Source organism: Musa acuminata, chromosome BXJ2-5, assembly GCF_036884655.1.
Source record: "Musa acuminata AAA Group cultivar baxijiao chromosome BXJ2-5, Cavendish_Baxijiao_AAA, whole genome shotgun sequence".
Lineage (NCBI taxonomy): Eukaryota > Viridiplantae > Streptophyta > Magnoliopsida > Zingiberales > Musaceae > Musa > Musa acuminata.
This window is the reverse complement of record NC_088342.1, coordinates 46,809,672-46,828,759: the sequence shown is the minus strand read 5'-3', so window position 1 is coordinate 46,828,759 and position 19,088 is coordinate 46,809,672. Positions and strand designations below refer to the sequence as shown.

General features: G+C 37.9%; 3 protein-coding genes across 4 annotated transcripts; all 3 read right to left on the bottom strand.

The window, feature by feature from the left end:
* Positions 1–2,285: 2,285 nt before the first annotated feature.
* LOC103986254 (BI1-like protein) lies at positions 2,286–7,048 on the bottom strand. The gene is made up of 4 exons (XM_009404199.2): positions 6,523–7,048; positions 4,695–4,808; positions 4,425–4,582; positions 2,286–2,753 (listed from the first exon to the last, which is right to left on the bottom strand). Exons 1-4 carry the CDS (start codon positions 6,782–6,784, stop codon positions 2,541–2,543), a joined length of 747 nt encoding a protein of 248 aa, XP_009402474.2. The 5' UTR covers positions 6,785–7,048; the 3' UTR covers positions 2,286–2,540.
* Positions 7,049–7,540: 492 nt separating this feature from the next.
* On the bottom strand, positions 7,541–12,390 carry LOC103986255 (uncharacterized). 2 transcript variants are annotated; one of them, XM_018826008.2, is made up of 7 exons: positions 11,995–12,390; positions 11,816–11,895; positions 11,464–11,524; positions 9,832–9,889; positions 9,232–9,289; positions 8,788–8,873; positions 7,541–7,911 (listed from the first exon to the last, which is right to left on the bottom strand). In XM_018826008.2, exons 1-7 carry the CDS (start codon positions 12,331–12,333, stop codon positions 7,868–7,870), a joined length of 726 nt encoding a protein of 241 aa, XP_018681553.2. In that variant the 5' UTR covers positions 12,334–12,390; the 3' UTR covers positions 7,541–7,867. The 2 variants fall into 2 exon arrangements, with proteins under 2 accessions (XP_018681553.2, XP_009402475.2); XM_009404200.3 differs by having other exon boundaries at positions 8,801–8,873.
* A 665-nt stretch (positions 12,391–13,055) lies between these two features.
* On the bottom strand, positions 13,056–18,744 carry LOC103986256 (uncharacterized protein At5g19025). Its single transcript, XM_009404201.3, has 2 exons — positions 18,009–18,744; positions 13,056–13,301 (listed from the first exon to the last, which is right to left on the bottom strand). Exons 1-2 carry the CDS (start codon positions 18,719–18,721, stop codon positions 13,262–13,264), a joined length of 753 nt encoding a protein of 250 aa, XP_009402476.2. The 5' UTR covers positions 18,722–18,744; the 3' UTR covers positions 13,056–13,261.
* Between the last annotated feature and the right edge of the window lie 344 nt (positions 18,745–19,088).

Sequence of the window (19,088 nt, the reverse complement as noted above, 5' to 3'; positions counted from 1 at the left end):
AATGCTATGCAGCATGCACTCATTAAGTTGAATAGTATACCTGTAGAGGCATAAATAGTTCTAAGTTCCAGAGACATGTTGCCTGGTGTCTCAGTGCTTCTTCACTACCACATTAACAGTATCAGCAAAGCCTGTCACTTCCTCATGATGAAACCAGTAATATTAGCAACACAAGCTGTATAATATTAATTGCAGAGTTTTCTTGAGGAAGGTATGAATTACAAGATACAAGGCTCCAAATACACATTAACAAAACGGCTTCTTTTGCTAATTGCTAATTTAGAAAGTTATAATTAAATGCAAGTTTGAGCACATAGTGCTGGTATAATTTGAAAGAGAAATATCATCCAACAGTCTTGAGGAAGAGAGACTAAATCTACTAAACATGGTAGCTGGAAAAGCATCTGAAAGATTCAGCACCAACTAAAAACCCTTCAGACTTGTTAATCTAATGATACCAAAGCTATTGTTAATTAATTTGTATGTATAAACTCAACCAAGTATGAACAAATATTTTAGTTTTTACAGGGAGAAACCATAATTCTAATTTCATTTTCCTTTTTACAAGGAAATCCCTGTTACACAACCACAAGACCAAGAGTACCAGTATTTATAATCATTTTTGTTTGATCTTCGCCTATTACTTTTACACATCAAACTTGTTTGGTTTTGCCTTGAATCATAACTATCTGTTTGGTTGGTTCTGCATCAGTCTGGAAATAAATGAGGCCATGTTTGTCAAGGTCAATTTTTCTTGGTAGCAGTCTCCATTATCTTGTAAGTGCTATCAGATGATTCTTGAGTGTAACAGTTTCTTGTCGCCTTCATTAAAAAGTCAGGCCCCGTGAGGCCTGTTACTTTGGCTGGTTGACTCTAGAAATTGTGTGACACATGGCAAACCAGATCACTTGAGATCTAAATGGTTCAACAGAGAGACCTAAGTCAATATGTAAGTATAAACAGTTCAACTATTGTGTGCAACATAAATGGAACTCGAATGAAAGATAGACATAGTTGCATAATATTGGAAAAGGAAAAAATGCTTTCAATCAAAATTACTAAACGGCGTGTGAAGGAAGTCAAAGAAAACATGAAACCTGCTTGGACTTTATTTGCCATTCTTGCGTTTGAAAGAAGTTGGATTTTGTTCTCCTTTCATTCCACATGGCACCTAATTGTTGAAAACATATTTTTAACGCCAGAAATTTTTTTTATAAGTATGATTTTTCAACAATCTTATTCACTCTGTTGTATGCATAAAACCATAAAATATAATCTTTTTTGTGCTACGATAATTACTCCTCCTGGAGCGGATGGGTGAAACTTGACGACACGCCAAAACCTGTAAGCCAAGACATGTTAATGTATTAGAATTTGGCAGTCTCCATTGATGGCCCTGGAAAGGCATCAACTTTTAGACTCTGGTAAGAACAAGACACATCATGAGTTCAATCCTGACAACCAGATGAGACATCCATGTTTTTTATCTTTTCTTTCTTTACTCAACGAACCCACCGATATACCTTAATGCTGGCAAATGCCAATCTGCTGCTGGTATAATGGGAGCAGATGACGACGGATCGCAGAAAATGTGGCTAATAAATGTCAGATCTCACATTGTACTATCTGCAAAGAGAAGAATGAAAGTCGCACCACGCGTCTGCTGGGCATGATTCAAGTTTCCAAATTACCTGTAACAAAAACACACCCAAGAGAAAGTGAAGCCTCACAGTTCCAATAGTCCCAGCGAATAACACCTCACAGTTCGTTTCCAGCCATAGAAAGCCAAAGTGCTGCAGCTTAAATACATCTGCACATGCCAGCAACCACAGAGCAAAGATCATACAATCATTTTATCTCAAAATCTTAAATAAGAGCAGACCTTCGTATTAAACAAAATGAAAGGAACTTACTCCGATGACAGTCAGCAAAGAGGCAAGTGAAGAAAAGGTGACCAACATCGTCATGGTCATTAGCACAATTTGCAGACATTTGCATGTGCTTTTGACGACCAACCTTGCAAGAAGAGATTCTCATCATGGCAAGATATTATCTTCATCACGAATGGGCTGTCATCCTGTAAGAAGACAGAACAAAGCAGGGCAAGGAAGGCAAATCAAATAATAGCACGACTAAGAAAGCAAAAAGAGCACTGATTTCTCAGGAGTAGTTTATTTGAATCCTAAGCTCAGGTAGGATGCTGGACTTTCTGTGGTTATAAATACAGTATATGTACGATAATGTACTCTCAGCTATAATAATACAAAAGATAGTACTTGCCAGGATACATGCAACAGCAAAGATCTTAAAGAGAGTATAAATACATTGACAAGCTAGTTGATCAATAGCTTTCAACCATCCCACAGTGACAAACTTACAGCAAGCAACTTGAAGTACATCATATAATGATACAATTGGACTTCAACAGACGCCTTGATCAGTCAAACTTCTTTAACAGCACAACAGTTGCATGGTAAATATCTTAGTTGAGAAACATCACTAGAGAGTAGCAAGCAATTCATAAAAGCTACCATTTGACTCTAATTATCTGACTGCATGCTTCTCAGCATGTTCAAAATGGAAAGGAACAAGTTGAGAATGTCAAGGTAGAGATTGATAGATGCCCAAATGTAATCATCATAAGTGTAGCGCTTGATCAAGTTGTCTGTGTCATAGATGATGAAAGCTGAGAAAATAAGGGCCCCGAACCCACCAAAGATAGCAACAGATGTTGGTCCAAGTGGGAAGAATATCTGCACATGCCAGCATCAGACATTCACAAGCATTAATTGACATCATAAATAAAATATATCCACATGGTTCACGCACAAAACCAAAAAGTAAATGTGTCAACTTCAACTTTTAGCAAAAAGGAACTGCACAAGCTTAGATGGTAGTATAAATCAGACTTACAAGTTGTCTCGGCCAATTATGTTCAAGACTTTTGCAACTTCTAGGGACCATAGTGGATGCATGCTTTATGCATCATCTAGAATTTAAAATTTGAGGGTGGTCCAAGAAGAATTGAGTCTAGAATTTAGCTTTAATTCCAAGGTCCTGATAGATAATAGTTTTCAAAACTAACAAACACTAAAATCTCTATATCTTACACTATGTAGCAAGGAAAAAGAAGAGAGATTAGAAATTTCCCAAAAACTAAGATGTTTAATCTATGGATCTTATTTTCTAGTATAACTTGTCACGATCCAAGCCTGATGGGCTAACTGACCTATTAATTTCTTTTTGACCCAAATTATTGGTCAAAATACTTAAGTTGAAGTTTGATAATAGTATATTCATCAAACCCTTATAAGTCAATCTTAGCCTTTATCCACTTCCGATGTGAGACTAATCGGAATGTTACGAGTCATTTGACTCCATCCACGGGTAACCCTTTCTTACTCGAGTCTCCTCACCATGCCCAAATACTAAGTCGACTCTAATACCAAATGTCACGATCAGGGCCTGATGGGCTAATTGACCTATTAGCTTTTTTTCTTTTGGCCCAAACCACTGGCCAACATATTTAAACTAAAGTTGATAGTAGTACACTCATCAGACCCTCGTAAGTCAATCTTAGCTTTTGTTCACTTCCGATGTGGGATTAATCAGGATATTACATAATTCAAACTTGTATAGAAAAACATAAAATTATGCTTCAAAAGAGCTATTTTATTTTACAAGAGATTAAATCCACACTTCTCCTTCCTTTCTTAAAGGCTAGATCTAGTGCATACCCGCAAAGCGAACAGGACTTTCAGCTACTAACCAAAATGAGACATTGAAGCCCTCAAACTTTCACATTGTTACTGACTGAGAAGGACCAATTGTGGCCAAAGTTCCAACTTTGCTAGAAACTGACAATGTTTCTTGTCTTCTTGGTCAAGGATTGCATGTCAAATAAATTAAGGAGAAACAAACAGAACTTTTGTAAACAAAATGACAACGAGTCCAAAATGGAGCATTTTAAATTATGTTTTACTAGTATATGGAGTTCATTCTTAACAATCTAACAATATAATTACTGCATTTGAATTACGAGTCTGCCTAAAAGCAAATTAACAGCTCTCACAGGCAAATGCTAATGGTTGCTGCTAGCATCAAAGCAGACTTTTGAAAAAATTCCTTGCACCTCATCACTAGATAGTAGCAAAAATATATTTAAATATACGCAATGAGAAATGGTGATCACAATCAGAAAAAGATAAACAGTCATCCCCAGTTCAAGTTAGGTAAAGATTATCCAAGTAGACAAATGATGCATCACTAACTTACATGACATAAGAATAAACTTCTTAACAATGAGATTAAGAATTAAATGGATTTTTGTGTTGCATAATATTTTAGCAAAAGCAAGTGAAAAGTATAAATATGTTATGGCAAATAAGCATCTCGATTAAGATTTAGTAATGGATCCATCATACCTGTATCAAGCTGGTCACGAGAAGAATGATGAGACCAGAAAATACAAATGGTCCAAGATAGCTGAAGTCCTTGCCCTTCCTGGATGCCCAGAAAGTATAGCCAGTCAAGGACGCAACAACAGCAGAGGTCAAAATCAATGCCTCAAGCACAATCCTTCCTGAAATATAATTAAGGCAATAAGAGTTAATAGGCACAAGCAGCAGAGAAAGAGAATAAATAAAGTATTTGGCTAAAATACCTTTACCATGTAAATTTGCAAAACAAATTACCTTGGGTATTGGCACAAGCCACGCCAATGCTTAAGCTCAGGCACACAGTGAAAAGGCCAAGAAACATGAAATTTAGTGGGTGTTTCTGTCGATAATGATATAAGGGGCACAACACTGCAAAACATAGGTAATTAATAAACTACAGATATGAAACAATTATAACAAAACTAAAGATGATTAAGATGCTATTTTGCCACATAAGCAACAAATATTTCATCACTCAACATTAATGATGAGAAACAAAGTTCAACAAGGCCACCTCACACTAAGAAAGCAAGGGGGCCTCTGAACATTGCCACAATACATATAGTAAACTTTTACTTGAAGCGCACACAGTACAACAAGGTGATGCAAAGGCCAGGAGGAAAGTAACACCAACCTCATCTTGGCCTATTCCATTACATCATAAAGAAGAATCCAACTCTCAACAAAACAAATGAGATACCATGGTTAAATGGTAGAGGCTAGTGGCTTACACTTACAGAATCCAAATTTGTCTTTACGTGCAAGTCGATGAGATGCATACACTGGCTATGATCCATTTATCTATTAAAAAAATTCACCCATTTGTGACATGGGAGCATGTGGTATGTGCAGGCGTTGTGCTGACCAGCGTAACTCCCATACACAACCATCCTTGAGAAATAATATCTTAAGATATAATTCCAATTTTTTCCACATAAGAAAGGGTGCTAGCTACTTGTAAACTACTCAACAAATTAAGCATCAACAATAAAAGAAATATAAAGAGTGACTGCATATATCAGGCTACTATCCCATTAGCCAGAATTAAGGTCTTAATCCTTTCGAGTCAAAATAGACATAAGAAACAAGTAGACAATCAGCACTAATCAGCAGACACAACTATTTAGGACCAAGGAACAATAACTTATGTAATTTAAGAAGCTTTTGTATGTTTATCAAGCCAAAACCAAATAATGCTGAAAAATATATTCGACTAAAACACGTACTAGGTTATTTTGTTAACATCAGATCATTGACCTTGATCAATATGATTTTAGGTCCATAGATCATAAAAAATCAACTCTGCTTATGTGTGCTTAACTGCTTATTGTTATATCCTTTATGCTACAACATTCCAAATTTAACAAAGGAGATTTTCTTTAGAAGTTAATAACTCGTGTATAAATTTCTCAGATCTGTTTACTGACTATGTCTCACCCAAAAGTGACAACAACCTGAGTGTCCCAAACCCAACAAAAAGCTGGTGGTGGAAAAGATCATATAGCTGGCCTCAAATTGAATTAATCAGATTGGTCGTATTGATTTCAGAAAAAAGAAAAAAAAAGCAGGGTCATCACCGAGTATTAGGATAATGTGGATATGTTGAAATATGCAAAATAAATACACTTTAAAGTCATATTGCAACCTAACAAATAATGATTTGAACGCTAATTTTGTTTTTACAGTAATAGACAATACCTCAATTTTGCAATTTATGGAGCTCTATTGTGAATCTAACAGCTAATTCATAGTCTTGTTTATAGTACTGGATAAACCTAATCGGTAATTTATGCAGTTAATCGCCAAACTCACTGAACCTATATAATCTGGTCCATGCATGTCTACCTTGAAAGTTAGGATAGCTATCAATTTATTATGACATTCTACGGTGACCACTTCATGATTCTAAGAAATACCTACAGATTGATCAAGAAAATCGAGGTCAAAGAAAACTTAGCCGCTTGGACAGCCGACTCGCGATTTCGAACTATCAGCTCATCCAAATCCCAAACGATCTAAAGATTAATAAACAAGAGAACAGAAAAAAATGAAGGGAAAGAAAGAAAATGGTAAGATGGCTTACGGACGAGAGGGAGGATGGCGAGGACAATCGCGAGGCCGGGGCTGGCGGCGAGGGCGGCGTTGACGGACGGATGGAGGACAGTGGCGGCAGAGACGGCGGTGGTGAGCAGGATCTGGGTGGCGAGGATGCCGTAGACCTTGCGGACGAAGCCCCATCGGAGCTCGGACTCGCCGCGGGAGAGGCCCGGGTGCAGCGGGCCCCACCCAGCCTCCAAGTCGCCTTCCTCCCCCTTCTCCACCCGCGTGTACCCCCTGCCGTGCATCTTCCTCCTCTCTCTCTCTCTCTCTCTTTCAGATCTCCCGTCTCCCTCTCTCTCTCTCTGGATCTGAGATTGGGAACGAAATGGATCGGGAACAAGGATGAGACCTCTTAACGCCAACAGATTCCGTGTGACGAGGGGCGGTTTTGGAGGAAAATGCCGTTAAAAGTTAACCGAGTCGTCCCACTGAGAGCTTCTGTGGGTGACGTGGCCTTTCATTGGCGGGACCTGCGCGCATGAAACCGACGCTTCAGAATAGTTTCCGAGCGCTGGCACGTGTCCAGTAAAGTTTATATATATATATATATGAGCGAATTTCCAGTAAAGCCCCCTAAGTTTGGTTGAATTAACAGGAAAAACTCTAAGTTCGAAAATTTTTTTGCCCACATCATTTGATAAGTGAATCTGATACCTATAATAAAGTTAAATACTTGCAAAAATAAAGGACTACCAATTGAAATTACTATGATTATATCAATTTCATAATTAGTTTTTATATTTATATTTTTTATTCACACTAGCTAATATTAACTAAAGCTAGATGTAATCGATCCAACTTTTTTGAATCGATGTTAATGGGCTACAAAAGCAGCAGCTTCAGCAAAATAAATAGTGTTATTCAAATATCAACTGTAGAAATAAATTTTAATTTTCCTTCCTAAAATCAAAGAAAGAAGATTTTGGTTATCAAAGATTACAAGATACATACTGTGTTAGAGAATACAAGAAGTTCCATGGGCACTATGTACAAATTACAAATGATTCAATAATCTCTTGGATATTAATATTACAAGAAATTTGACAACCGATTGTAGCTACAGAAACACAAGATTTCAAGGTATGTGTATCGCTTAACAAAGATTGGATGAAACAAACACTAAATCTCCCCTTTTCTCTCTAGTCAAATTGTAATGTAAAATTTCCCTAATTTGACATGCTTCCCTTCATGGCCTGACATGCTAGTCGAGGTGCAATGTGCCTATCAATCATCGTTTGGCTCTATCTTGCATTCAAAAACTGCATCGTTCTGCAGAAACTTACACAATCGACAGGGATATAGCTGCGGAACGTAGATTGACACCGTCATCATCCCATTTGTTTTCTGGAGCAGCTGCACCAGCTATGTATGCCTGCATCGGAAAAGAAGTAACAGAAAAGCTTAGGATAAACAATATAAAGCTATTCTAACATTTATTATTGTGCCAGTCAAAACCCAAAGCAAGATCCTATATCTTGGGTAGCAGACCTTTGCCGGACCAATACAGGTCCAGTCCATACCAATGCATAGACAAGTATGTCGGCATACACACGATCGCTATCATGATCAAACTGAGATCCATATTGCTGTTGTTGTAACTGCACACTTAATTCATCAATAATTATCTGAGTTTTAACCAAAATTGGGCCGACCTATCATGCCTTGCAGAAAATCACACCACAGATCACATTTTGCATTTCAAATAACATTAGACAGAATTCTAGTTTCGGTCTGAACGTTATTGACATTTGAGCAACCCAGACTCTCATTCATTCCAAGTATTCATACTGTCCGGTCAGAGAATTTTGTTTGTCAACCTTTTTGTTGAGATTCAACTTGTTCATAGTTTATTAAATCCTCCATTTATAAAAAGGATTTTTAGATAGAGACAAAAGGATACTGCTAAATGGTGGTAAAAGAAGAAAAGGTGATCAAATTAGCAACTACAGAAAAATGTTAGCTGTGATGGAAAAGAATATTAAGTCACCATATTTTTCAATTAAATTGAAGATTTAACTATAGACAGGAGTACCAATATTGTATCCTATACATGGTCTTTGTAGACGCTACTTTTAGACAAGGAAATAAAAAGAGTCATATACTTGTAATAACTCAGCCTCGGATCAATTTCAGTATGGTTAGATTGGGTGAAACCAATGGTAAGCTAACTGAAAGAAGCATCAAATTCATACTTTGTCAATGCAAATGTAAATTAGAAGTAAATAAAGTTTAAAGAAAAGAGATGTACCAGGAATAACTACCTTTCCACTATATACAGAAGTCATCAAAGCAACACGCTGTGTATCGATGCCGAACTCATAGAAGTAATAAGTCCTGGGAGAATTAAAATCTATCGTTATGGTTACTAGGACCTTGGAGATGAACCCAAGGTTAAATTCATTTCATATTACAAAATTTGAACATTTTCTGTGTCTAGGAAGGAGAGAAATAAATAGAAAGAGGCTAGCTACTTTAATGGTCAATTGAAACAAATCTTTCACTACATGATTCACTTATAAAACAGTACAAGACACAGGATCAGTGAGTACTCAACATACTTAAAACTCAAAGAAAAGGGAATTAGAAAACCAACAAATTTGTACTTCTTAATGGAAAATTTAATTGAAGTATAACCTTCGTGGGTGAATAGAATTATTTGACAGACAACTCTACCTCTTAAACTCAAAGTTACCTAAGACTTTCATCTTCCTTAATCTTTATGGTACGAGCAGAATACAGATTTGCACCACCTGCAGAACAGACAGCTACAGGTGAGCAAACAGAAATTCTGAGTGCTACAAACTATCAGGTATAAACAATAATAATGCCAGAATGAAAATCCGCATAACCCAATGAGGTGGGCAAAATAAACTTTCAATTCATTAGCTAGATCAATTTATGATCTTCATCCATTCTCAAAGCTCATTAATTGTGATCAATATTAGAAATTGCTGTTTGTGGTGTAGCAAGCAGTTGTGATAAAAGATAAGCATAAATAAAACTATGGCGAAAGGACTAGAAGATGAAGTTTGATGATTGTATCATACTACAAGGAACCTTAAATACCTTAATGCAAGTTATGATCTTCATCCATTCACAAATCTCATTAATTATGATCAACATTAGAAATTGCTGTTTGTGGTGTAGCAAGCAGTTGTGATAAAAGATAAGCATAAATAAAACTATGGCGAAAGGACTAGAGGATGAAGTTTGATGATTTTATCATACTACAAGGAACCTTAAATACCCTAATGCAAGTATCTGAAAGACCGTTTGCTGGTCAGAAATTTACCAGGTACAAATATCTTTGCTGCTTCCTTGAGAGTACCTAACTCTGTAATATCTTTTGCCTGTATAAGTCACAGGGAAAAATGAAGCAATCATATAGCAGCAATTAATCAAGCATCTTTTCTTAGACAATTTAGTTATCTTCTTAGTAATATAGAAGTAATAATAGCTTGCTGTAGTTCTCTGCGTACTCCAGATGCATATGCGTATTTGGTTGATGGTTCATGAGTGGAACTTTCAAATTATGGAAATTTAGCTCATATGTTTGTCTAACTATGATGAAAAAACCACAAGCTGAACAAAGTAGGAATGTCAAATGAAAAGTCAAAGTTATTATTTAGTTGAGATTTGAGACATTTTCTATGTTTAAAGATGACAAACAACCATTAAGATCTAATAACAATAAACTTTAGCAAAACAGAAAATTCTTCTTTGTATTCACAGAGAACCACAAATAAATCATGAAGTTGGCTTATCTCTAATTTCCAGACAAGCAAAACTAGACCAACCTGTTTGGAGAAGTCATATAAACATGCCTGAAAATTTCTGAATTGCACCTTAACTTTTCCAAAGACAGATGATCCTACTGGTATAACTATGCCAAAGGAAAGAGCACAAGTAGTTATATGTCTTTCCATACCAACCTCAAGGCCACTAGTAGTTGTCAATTTTTCTATATATGGATGACACATCGGATGAACTCATTGCTTCCCTGCTATATTAGGACTAGGTTGCCAAGTATTAGCTTCATTTTTCACAACAGCATTTGTTGTCCTGTTATAGTCTCTTTCTTCTTTGACATAGCATCTTCACCACAATTGATAGCATTAACAATTTGAACACATTGGTTTTCATCATCATTAGGTGGAACCTCATGGGTTGCTTATATTTTGACGTTCATGTTTTCTGGTCATATTTGCAACTACAGTCACAATCTAGCTATGCCAAATCAATTGTTCCTTGTTAGGCTATAGTTAGACAAAGTAAGCTGGCCAAGGTCATATCAACCTCAACCAATGCCAGACAACTTTTACAGAACCAATTTTAAAGTTTAAAACAGAATACACCTCAAGAAACAGTTCCATAATCTACTTCTGCTTTTAGAGTTTCTTCATGTTTAACAAGCAGTCATGACCCCATAAACAAGTACAAGGCCTCTGAAGAAATCGCATGGTTTTCACAGATAGGCAACCAAAAGATAAAGGGAAAAGGATGCATCACTAGTATCAGAGAAAGCTAAATCTTCAGAATGGCATAAACTTATCCGTCACATTCATCAGAAGCAATTCTTTTTTCTTTTTCTTTTTGTTTTTTTCCTTATCTGAGCTTCTCATTGGTTGCTCTCTTTTATGATGTGCACCTTATATCAAAAGAATAACACAGTTATTACATATCATCAGGTAAGACATTACCATAAATTATTCAGCTTTGTATTGTTACAAAAGGCAGATCCTACCTACCATGTCCTTACAGAGATTTTTAAGAACCCAAAGCCCTTAATAGAAAGCTATAACAATTGTTGTACTGACTAACATAGATTCTTTGATGCCAACTGACAATTGTGAACAAATGTCACCAAAACAAGAAAATCATGTCGAATAGCAGATAGAAAAAAATTCATCACTAGTTAACAGACCTCTAAGAATGTGATCTTGAGCTGATTGGTTGGCCGAATCACCACAGTTACAACTTCCGATCTACAAAATGAGCAAAAATGCGATGATATATGAAACTAAACAAGGTACGTAACCAGCAGAATGACAATCTTGATAATGTGATCTAATATAGAGGAATCTTAGTTCTTACTAGAAGCAAATAAGCCAACAACCACTAAGTCATGTATAAATAGCATAATACGAAGAAAAAACCCTTTATCATTTCCATTATCATCATACTCAATCAAGGTGAAGGAAGGACATTTAGAAAAGCATAATACAGCTAATTATCCCAAACAAAGGAGAGAGGCATCAGCAAGACATATATTGTACCTGTCTGGGGAGGCGAACCGAGCTGCAAATGTCTTAGGTTTTGCCTTGTCGCCATAGAATGAGAATCCAGCACTAAATTCCTAAAAGGACGAAAACAACAAACGAATCAAATAAAAGCAACTAAACAAGAATAACTACACCGCCGCAAGATTAGCCCTTCGAAAGCTTGGTTTCATCACCTCTGGCTCCATTATGTCTTCGAAGAGCGGTGGGACACGGATCGAGAACCCGTCGCCGTAGAACTGAAACCACGATTTGGTGTTGGCAATTCCAGCGAGAACAGGGTTCCGGGAAGAAGGAGGGAGCGCCTCAGATAGCGCACCAGGAGGAGAGCTTCCGATGGTCAATGCGAGGGCCAGGGAAACAACGGAGACGGCTAGTCCTCGCCTGATGAAGCACCAATCCGAGAAGCTCCTCGATTCGAAGCTGAGAGGGAACCTGGTGTTAGGGCTTGAACTACGGTTTTGGATTCGAGAAGGGGGTTTCGGGGAGCAGGAGAGGAGGAGACGAACGGCCATGGGACGGAAACGATAAACCGAGAAAGGCTTCTTCTTCCACAGAGCAAAAGAGATAAGCTGGTTCGTTCGGTTATTATAACAAAAGCAGAGGACAACATGGACATTATACCCATCAATCCCACCAATAGCACTTTATGACGGAGGGAAACATTGCCTACCATCTAAATGAAAAGACATAATTACCCTTCGTATATGAAGACGTACTTCATACGAATCGGCGTCACGGGTCGCGCATTCCATCGAACAACGTCTCGGCAGCGTCCGAGAGCCCGAACGGGCAAGAAGCACGCGCTCGATGAAACGACGACGAGAGGCTTCCCATTAGGTATAGTTTGAGCAAACGAAGGAAGGCATGACTATTACATATATATTATTTTAAATTAGTAATTTTTTTGTATTTAAGTTTAAAATTTCAAAAAATCAAAAATTCGATGAAAATGATAAAAAAATACTTTTATGAGCAAAACTTTAATATATTTATCGACCTCATTAAGAATTACAATCAATAATGATTGAGTATTTTGGAAGGGTGCTAATGAGAGTAATTTAATATTTTGGAGGGGCAAACATGTCATTTTAGGACCGTGAAAGCAATGAGTATGGATTCAAATCATTGTTATGGAATGTAAAATACCATCTCAGCAGCAAAATGGAAACATCAGACAGAAAAATAGGAGCTAAGGATTAAGCATGGAAATGATGGAATTTGAGAGGCAAGCAAATACTGCAAATGTAATTTATTATGCATCAAGTTGCATGGATTTATGTACCACAACAATCTGGATGAAGAATATCCTATGCCGGATGAACATTATAGGATGACAGGAATCCCTGCTTAGGTCGTCTTTGATTTAGACATGATCAGAGTTGAGAGTATAAGTTTGTGACCAGGTAACGGGTATGGTGGTGGACGAGTCCTGGGCGGTAATCACCGATCTCCTCCCTCGATGGCCAAGTTTGCCGGCACCCTATAACAATCGTGATGTCAGTTCGGAGCAGCAATAGAAACAACGATGATTCGATGCAATCAAACTTAAATGAGACAATTTAGTTTCCTGTGGAAAAGCAAAGTGAAGCATAGAAAGATAAATACCAACTGCTGAAGGATACCATGTCTGCTAGATTTATAGAAAGGATTTCAATTTTCTTACGAGGTGTTTGAACTTTACACGACGAGAAAATCTTCCCATGATCCTATAATATTCAAACATGCACTAATTATCATACTAAAAAAAATCAATTAGGAAGTTCAGATTATGCCTTCAGTCAATAAGTTCCTATTCTGAAAACACGGAGCAGCAAAACAGCTATTTTACAGATTTGTCATGACCAACAACTAAAGTTAGGAAACTCGTTTGTAGAACTGCTGAATTCGCCCAAAGCAAGAGAGTTGTGCTGAGGAACTTCGGATGACAATAACAGAAGAATAAATGAGGACATGACTAGGAAGAATTTAAGGTTTCAATGAGTCATTACAAGGATCATAAGCTCATGGATCACAATGAAAATTCTGAAGTCGCTAAGAAAAATTAATCTATGATTAAGAGATTGTTTTACCTGTTCTCAGTTCATGAATTGAACGATTACAAAAATGAATCAGTGTTTTATCAAACCGAATAATTACAAGAATCAATAATAATTCAGGAGCATTGGAAAAAGAACAAAGGGCTATGACCTATCTAAAGAATCAACAAACTTAAGACAGCAAAATTATTTAATCAGGAGTCCTATGATGCTGGAGATCTAAAAGAAAATTAATTCTATAAAAATGGATGTACCCAATACACGAGACTCCCGCCAATGTGGAGTCTAGGGAGGGCCAATAAAGAGTTTGATTTCATGACTCGAATCTTGGTCTTTTAGGTCGCAAAGGAACAACCTTACCATTGCACCAAGGCTCACCCTTGAAAAATTAATTCTATGCTAATTCTAAATTTTCTTACAACAATTTTCAAAAGTTCGATCGATCTAAGCAGGGAACACCATGCCCAGAGGCAATTTAAGTTCCTACCCTCTTTTGTATTTGTCATTCAAATACAATTCACTTTCAAGATGTATCGCAGTCAAGAAGTCGATAGCCCTTCGATAATAGAATCAACACAATTTTTGTAACAAGGATCAATTTATTAGCTAAAAGTTGCATCAGGTTCATCTTTGAAGAGGTTGTTCACATAAAAGAGAAGACTTGTACATAAAAGTTCTATGCACATAGTTGCAATTATGATGATTATGATGATCATGAGGAGGCTTTTAGAAAGACAGGTGAAATTAAGCAAGGAATTAGGATTAACAAAAGCATTTAACAATGACATGGAGAAAAAGCAAGTGTTTCTAATATCAGGCGTTATTCCCCTAAAAAAAGACATTGTAAGTGATATAGACAACTTGAATGATTTCATTATTGACTAAGAAAAATAAAGAATAACTTAAGGCTCCTCTTAATAAGGATAATCAGTAATACAATTTACTGGTTAAACAAGAAAAAAATACAACTAAATAGCTAACAAACATTATTATTTATTGAATAATACGGGCTCAATCTATTTGTCCATTTGACAACATCTACATTCATGTGCAGACATGAATATAATATGATATGAATCATATAAATATAGGTTTACATACTACAGATCTCTGCCAATAATCAGATGATGAATCTTGGGATCTTCAATTTCCATACCATGACTGAAAATATAAGCAGCTGAAAACCCAATGCTAAGTATCTCACTAATTTGATGCAAGGAACAACTTTTGGAGAAGAAAAAAATGAGTCAAGATACACGTGTTAAGTGTCTTCCTACAAACAAAGAAAAAACTGAAGTTCTGAAAATGGATGAAACCAAATCCAGCCAGTTTGTTTAGGCTCCATCCGGGTAAAGCTAAGATAATTTTGAGTTTCAGTTTTTAGCATGCAACCAACTAAATCCTATCCAAAAGCAACCTGATTCAACAAACTTCAAAGCTCAAAGCACACTAGCCAGAGCAACAAAGTGTATATATCAGTCTCTCTAAGTAGACGACCAATTGAGATAAGGACCAGGGTGATGTGTGTAATCAAGCTATAGTCATTGACCCTGTATGCTATCCCATCAGTTCCAATACTTCTACCTCTTTTTTCTCACAATTTTATTCTTTACTTAATCACAATCTTTATGTGGATTGCTTTTAATCCTGACTGAATCAATCAACTCAATAGCAATCTAAGTGTAGCTGATCACTGATTTTTTTGTGTAACATCCATATTGTCCTGCCATTATCAACATAATTGACACCACTCTTAGCATAAAGAAGACAAAAGCATTATATACAATGGTTACATAATACAATGATTGGCAAACTTTCGAACAGCAAAAAAAAAACACTTCCTTGATCTTGTACAATATGCAGTAAAAAGGGGCATATTAAAGAAGATAATGTTCACATAATACAAGAAAATGGTTTATGTTCTATGAGCTAAATGTTTGTAGTTGTCAGGAAGCAGCACACACTAAAAAGTTAGTGTAGCTGAGAGGATAACCATAGATGGTTTACAATAAGAGGACTGCATTCTCAAATTTGTGGGTAGCACCACTCAAGAATAAGTAGATTGATGAATAGTTTAGGGTAGTCACAGTAATGTCAAGAAACAACCATTTAACTTAGCAATAAGGAAGGTCAGATATATTTTTTTTTCTTTTTGATGAGAAAGCCCAGCAAATTCGAGTCAATATGTTGGGCAAAGAAAAAAGGCCAAAGAAGACTGTCAAAAGTAATGAGGAATGCATGGTAGTCTTTGGCATCCAGATTAACCTAGCTTTTGGCCATCATCCCTGATGGAATTTCAACCGCAGAAAAGTATCCATATAGTATAATTAGTGTTATTTTGAGAACCAAAATTGCAAATTAGTATAATAAGTGTTAGCTCTCATCAAATAAGTAGCCAAAGAGTCTAAAAAAACATGATATAGTTTTTTTTCCTCTCATTAATTATCAAACCTTTAATACAAAATATCTGTGAAATTTTTGAACTGTTACATTTTAAATAAGACTTGAAAGAGTTTGAAAGAACATGTAAGCCTACAAACTGCAAAAAAATTGCAGTTGCAATAGCTAAAAATACATTTACTGTTGAAATTTTCTGGTCTTGTGAGGGTTTGCAACAACACTGTTTGATTTGTTGCATGTGGAACTCAGATTTGCAACATAGCTATTTGGTTGTCTTTATAAAGAATGCATATGAAAACTCTACAAATTAGGTGACTAAACTCCCCCTCATAAATTGATTAGGTCGACGTGAAGAGGGGAAGGAGGAGAGAGGGAGGATAGCTTGAGGTCGGATTGGTGCTCAAGCAGGAGGGAGGGAGAAGGGAGGAGGAGAGTGTGACAGGTGTAAGAAGAAAGGGGTAGGACGGAGAAGAGCAAAAAGAGAACAAGGGAGCAGGGGAGGACAAAGGAAGGGAATCAAACAAGCCATCATTACTGATGAGTGTCATGGTGGAGGATGAGCAGATGAACCCTGATGAGTAATGAATTGTGATGCCGTTCCATATCCCTCAACATCCCACATGCAGCTTACAAAAGAACTTCTGAGCTTTTCATTTGGAAGTCATTTTACATTCCCGATGCAAATCCTGAATTTTTAAGTTGGGAGTTATTTTGCAAGCAAACTAGTCCAAGCTGCAATCTTGGACTATTATGAAGTCCAGGCAAACATAGATTCAATAGTACCATATTGTATTGGTTTCAGACCTTACCTTTACCTATTATGAAGCCAAAAACTGACGTGCAGGTCCTAATCCGACTCTTCCATTCAAATACATGCAACATTGCTTCCACTTCCAGTATCATGCTTTAGATCATAAGCATACCATTACAGCATGAAATCTCTAGATCTAGTAATTATTACTAAGAGGAGGCATGTGCTCTAGAAACAGTGAATACTTTCTGATAATCCACTGAACTCCCTTAAGCTAAACAATCAGAAAATATCGAGAACAGAAGGCATCCGAGACCCCATCATTTTAGTTCCAAATGGGTCTATATAACATCCATGACATTTTCGTAAATTTTGCCTATAAAGACACAAATTCCACAAAGACAGACATGAAACCAGCATCTAATTCTCAGTTCAAATCCGACATGGTGTCCTCTATCATCTATGTCAGAATTACAAAGGATAAATTCATAGAAGTACAATATGGTACTATTGAATCTATGTTTGTCATTCCTGGGAGGGAAAAAGAAATAATTTGTTACCGGGGAGGGAAAAATGCCAGCTTCTAATACATGGTCATGCTCAAATACGTGATCGATACCAATCCTCAGAATTTCTTCTTTATCTACGCGATCTGATCGCCTGGAAATAGGTCCCTTCTCCGGGTTATAGCTTAATGCAATTTCCTTCCACTTCCAATTCTGCTTTTGTGGAAAACCCCCTTGTCCAAGGGGAGTGATCCAACGTTTTACTTGCTCACTTTCACCGAATAGCATTCATTCCCTATGATCGATCCATCAGCCATAGACAACCCATTCACCTATACTTGAGAATTAATGAGAACAATTGCTCTTTTCGTCGTTTATGTCAACTAAGCAAACTGGATCTACGAGTTTCAATACTCTATCTCGAGGATCACAAAATGAAAGAGGGCAGGATATCAGACAAGGGCTAGAGCGAGAAAAAGGTTAAGGGAGCTCACTTCTTGTGCCGCCGGCCCCGCTTGGGTCCCCAGGCCTCCAGCTTCGCCAGAGGGCATCCGCATCGGGAGCGGAAGAGCAACACGGCTCGGCCGTTGGGTGGCGCCATCCTCCTGAGCTCCGCACGCAGGCACTCGTAGTCGGGATTGTTCCCCTGCTGGCCGCCCTTCCAGGGGAGATCGTCGATCTCCTTCCATGCGGCGGATTGCGCGGGGTCCGGCGAGCGGATGCACTCCTCGGTCTGCAGCTGGACGTCGAACTCGAGGGCCTTCTTGAGTCCTCGGCAGCGGGGGTTGCCGCAGCGGCGACGGGAGGACCAGGGGAGGGGGCAAGGGCGGAGGCAGGAGAGATGGGCGGCGGCAAGGGAGACGACGAGGAAAAGAAGGAGGCCAGCGAGGTAAGGGTAGGGAGCGTCGCGGAAGGGGGCGAAGAAAGCGGGGGCGGGGGGAAGGACGGCGGTGAGGGAGCGGGCGAGGTGGGCGAGGGAGGAAACGATGAGGAAGGCGCAGGAGAAGAGGACGAGAAGGAGGATGAGGAGGTCAAGGGTGGCGGCAGACGGCGAGCTCTTGCAGGAGGCACAGATGCCGATGCTCGGGGTGAGGCTATGGTGGAGGCTGCCGCCGTGGGAGGCCGTGGATGGGCGCTTGATGGGCTTGGTCGAGGAGGATGACGGGGAGGGCATGGTGGTGAAGGGGGTGGAGGAGGAACGGAGCATTACGTGTGCTGAGGTAGACCTCTTCTCTGTTATTGTTCGTGCTTCTCTAACCAGTTTGCACTCTCTTTTTTCCTCCTCCTTTTTTTACCATTTTACCCTTCTTTCTCTTATTTGTTCAATTTTTATTCATTATTATCAAGTGAAAATTTAATTTCACCATATATATATATATATATATATATATATATATATATATATATATATATATATATATATATACATGACGGGGATATTAATTATGATAAGACTCGGCTGACGTCAGCCGACGCCTTACGTCTCGATCGGCGCGACAGCACCCGATCAAACGGATCAGAACACCGGCCGAGGCGCATTAACGCCCACTCAGGCTCGGTTCTTCACGCCACGC